The 3,187-nt window shown below is 38.2% G+C and overlaps 1 protein-coding gene across 1 annotated transcript; it reads left to right on the top strand.

The window, feature by feature from the left end:
- LOC121787483 (protein DJ-1 homolog D-like) lies at nucleotides 1-2,966 on the top strand. The gene is made up of 5 exons (XM_042186215.1): nucleotides 1-73; nucleotides 186-302; nucleotides 1,440-1,880; nucleotides 2,032-2,394; nucleotides 2,539-2,966. The coding sequence occupies exons 1-5, from the start codon at nucleotides 17-19 to the stop codon at nucleotides 2,725-2,727; spliced, it is 1,167 nt and encodes a 388-aa protein (XP_042042149.1). The 5' UTR covers nucleotides 1-16; the 3' UTR covers nucleotides 2,728-2,966.
- The last annotated feature ends 221 nt before the right edge of the window (nucleotides 2,967-3,187 follow it).

The following is a 3,187-nucleotide window of genomic DNA, read 5'->3' as shown; positions in this document are numbered from 1 at the left end:
TAATTTCAAACCAGAAATGGCTGAGCAGAAAAGGGTCCTTTTGCTGTGCGGAGACTATGTCGAAGATTACGAGGTCATCATTTCTTATTCTCCTCTTCTTTATATTGAATGCAAGTTCTTCTAACTGTTCGGCGAATTCTCACTATGTGGGGTTCCGCTAAATGGATTAGCGATTTTGTTTTTAGGTGATGGTTCCATTTCAAGCGTTGCTAGCATATGGGCTATCCGTCGACGCTGTTTGTCCCGGCAAGAAAGCGGGCGACATATGTCGCACTGCAATCCATGATCTTCAAGGACATCAGGTTTTGTGTGTGTTTGATTGGGATGATTGATGCCATGTCTTCCGTGGGTGTTTGCGTTGATTAAAGTTGAAGTCTTGCAGTGTTTTTTGTTGTTCTAATTTGGATCTATTTGCTATGGTATATTTGCTTTTGTTGTTAATTGGTCGAAGCATAGTGTAAGTTTCTTGTGTGCTAAGAGGGTGTTTGGCTAAGCGCTCCAACAACTGATAAGATATTTCAAGATTTTATGAAATGTAATGCCTCTACAGCTTGTAAATTATCAAAGTGTTTGGATGATTGAGTTAGAAGCAAATTCTAGTTAGCCAGAAAATTGAGGACAGATTAAATTGAGGGAGTATATGTTGGAAATAACAAACCATAGTAAGGTTGTTTATCTAAATTGGTTGTTGCTTATAAGATCATTGGAAAAGTAAGATGTGCTTGATGAATTTATATTATGTTGAACTTATTTTGCAAACCCTTATCAAGAGCTTATAAGTTCCTAAACAACTTATTAGTTGTTGTTTTTAAGAAGCTTATAAGCTCAGCCAAACACCCTAATTCAAGGTTGTGAAAACATTTAGTATATTGTTGACTTCTCGTTGTTTGATATTTATGCTTTGTGCCTTGGCGATTACACCTGGATCTTGTTTGGTTAATTTAGAATTCGGCGGATAGATAGTGTGATTGGATATATGGTTGAGATCCATATCCTCTGTTAAATACCTTAAACCTCATTAACTAAGGGGCTTGAGGTATCCACCTTTTTGTAGAAAGTATATGTTTAATATAGTTGAACATTTTTGTCAACCTAGCATTGGAGCCTTGTCCATCCTTAATCTCTTTTTCACCAAAGTAAACAAGGCCATGGTGTTTGTGAATCTGTGTTTATGCCTGTACAATTGCCACGATGCTAATCTTTGAGATATTTTTTTCATTTAAGACCAAATCACCATTTGTAATAGTTTTCTCATTGAAATTCCTATCCTAATTGCTTTTGTTCCCATGTTTCACTGACTGGCAAGAGTGCCTGATCGGTGTTGATTGTAATCGCTAATGTTGCATTACTGTGATATCAGTATAATTGAGTTACTCTATTACCTGTCTTAGACTCTTAATTATTGACCTGCTTTGATCGTGATTGAAAAATTGATGCAGACATTTTCAGAGTCAAGAGGGCATAATTTTGCTCTTAATGCTACTTTTAGTGAAATAGATGCCACCAAATATGATGGACTGATCATACCAGGAGGACGTGCCCCAGAATATCTCGCGGTGGATGACTCTGTTGTAGCTTTGGTGAAAAAGTTTGAAGACTTGAAAAGGCCAATTGCGTCCATCTGCCATGGACAGTTGATCTTGGCTGCAGCTGATGTTGTTAAAGGCAGAAAATGCACTGCTTATCCATCTCTTAAACCTGCACTCGTTGCTGCTGGTGCGCATTGGGTAGAACCAGATACCTTGGCCTCCTGTACCAGTGATGGAAACCTGATAACTGGTGCTACATACAATGGACATCCTGAGTTCATCCGCCTTTTTATCAACGCATTAGGAGCCAAGATATCTGGTTCTGGAAAGAAAATCCTATTCCTTTGTGGAGTAAGTTCCGATTATTTAGTTTCCCTTTCAAGATTTAATAATAAAATTATCTGAACTTCCAAATATAATTTTCTTCTGCAGTGTAATTAGGGAGTTGATGTTTTGCGTTTTACGCTTTAATGGGGTATACTCTTTTACGTACTTGGAGCAGGATTATATGGAGGATTATGAGGTGATGGTTCCATTCCAGTCCCTTCAAGCCCTTGACTGTCACGTTGATGCTGTTTGCCCAGGGAAGAAAGCAGGTGAGACGTGCCCTACTGCTGTTCACGACTTTGAAGGTGATCAAACCTACAGTGAGAAGCCAGGCCACAACTTCACTTTAAATGCGGATTTTGAAAGTGTGAATCCCTCAATCTATGATGGACTCGTCATACCTGGGGGTCGTGCTCCAGAGTATTTGGCGCTGAATGACAAGGTTATTCAAGTAGTGAAGGAATTCATGGCATCCAATAAACCAGTAGCATCCATCTGTCACGGACAACAAATTTTATCTGCTGCGAATGTTCTCAAGGTAGCTTTCTTTCATACCATATACTCTTTGTCGTACATGCTCACAACTAACTTTTCGGTGTTGATGCATGTTGCACTTGCAACTTAGACAAAATTACAGAGGGCAGTTTTGGTTTGGTCTTAATTAATGATATCATCGTTTCAGGGCAAGAAATGTACTGCATACCCGGCTGTGAAGCTTAATGTTGTTCTAGCGGGGGCTACATGGTTAGAGCCCGAACCCATTCACCGGTGCTTCACAGATGGAAATCTGGTTACTGGAGCAGCCTGGCCTGGCCATCCGGAATTTGTAGCTCAGTTCATGGTGCTTCTTGGCCTGAGTGTATCGTTCTAGGTACTTCGTCTGCATGTTTCTGCGTCGCTGCATAACCATATACATCATCAAACATACATATACATTACATGTGTGCTGCTGTGCTTGTGTTTTTGCTTTCTGGGTTTTGGACAAAGAGTATCTTCTAGAGAGTATATGGTGATTTATCTTTTGCTGGATATTTGGTGTAGTAGTGAAATCTGCAAAAATATGGAGTAACATATTCATATGATAAAATAGTAAATTTAGAATTATTTTTATTACTGTTTTATAGTATGAGTTTTACGAATAAAATTACCTTCTTTTTAAAGCTAAACACTTGATAAGAAGTCTTGGAACCAAAATTGTGCCCCACAATATCTAATTTCATTTTTATAAGAATAAAGCCCCATCATTAAATTCTCATGAGAATATATTATTTGTAAACTTAATTCGCTCAATCACATCATTATATTTAATTTAATACTCAAAGCGTAAAGAT

The sequence above is a fragment of the Salvia splendens genome, chromosome 22 (genome assembly GCF_004379255.2).
Source record: "Salvia splendens isolate huo1 chromosome 22, SspV2, whole genome shotgun sequence".
Lineage (NCBI taxonomy): Eukaryota > Viridiplantae > Streptophyta > Magnoliopsida > Lamiales > Lamiaceae > Salvia > Salvia splendens.
Note: the sequence above shows the minus strand (reverse complement) of the source record. Positions and strands in the feature narration are given on the sequence as shown.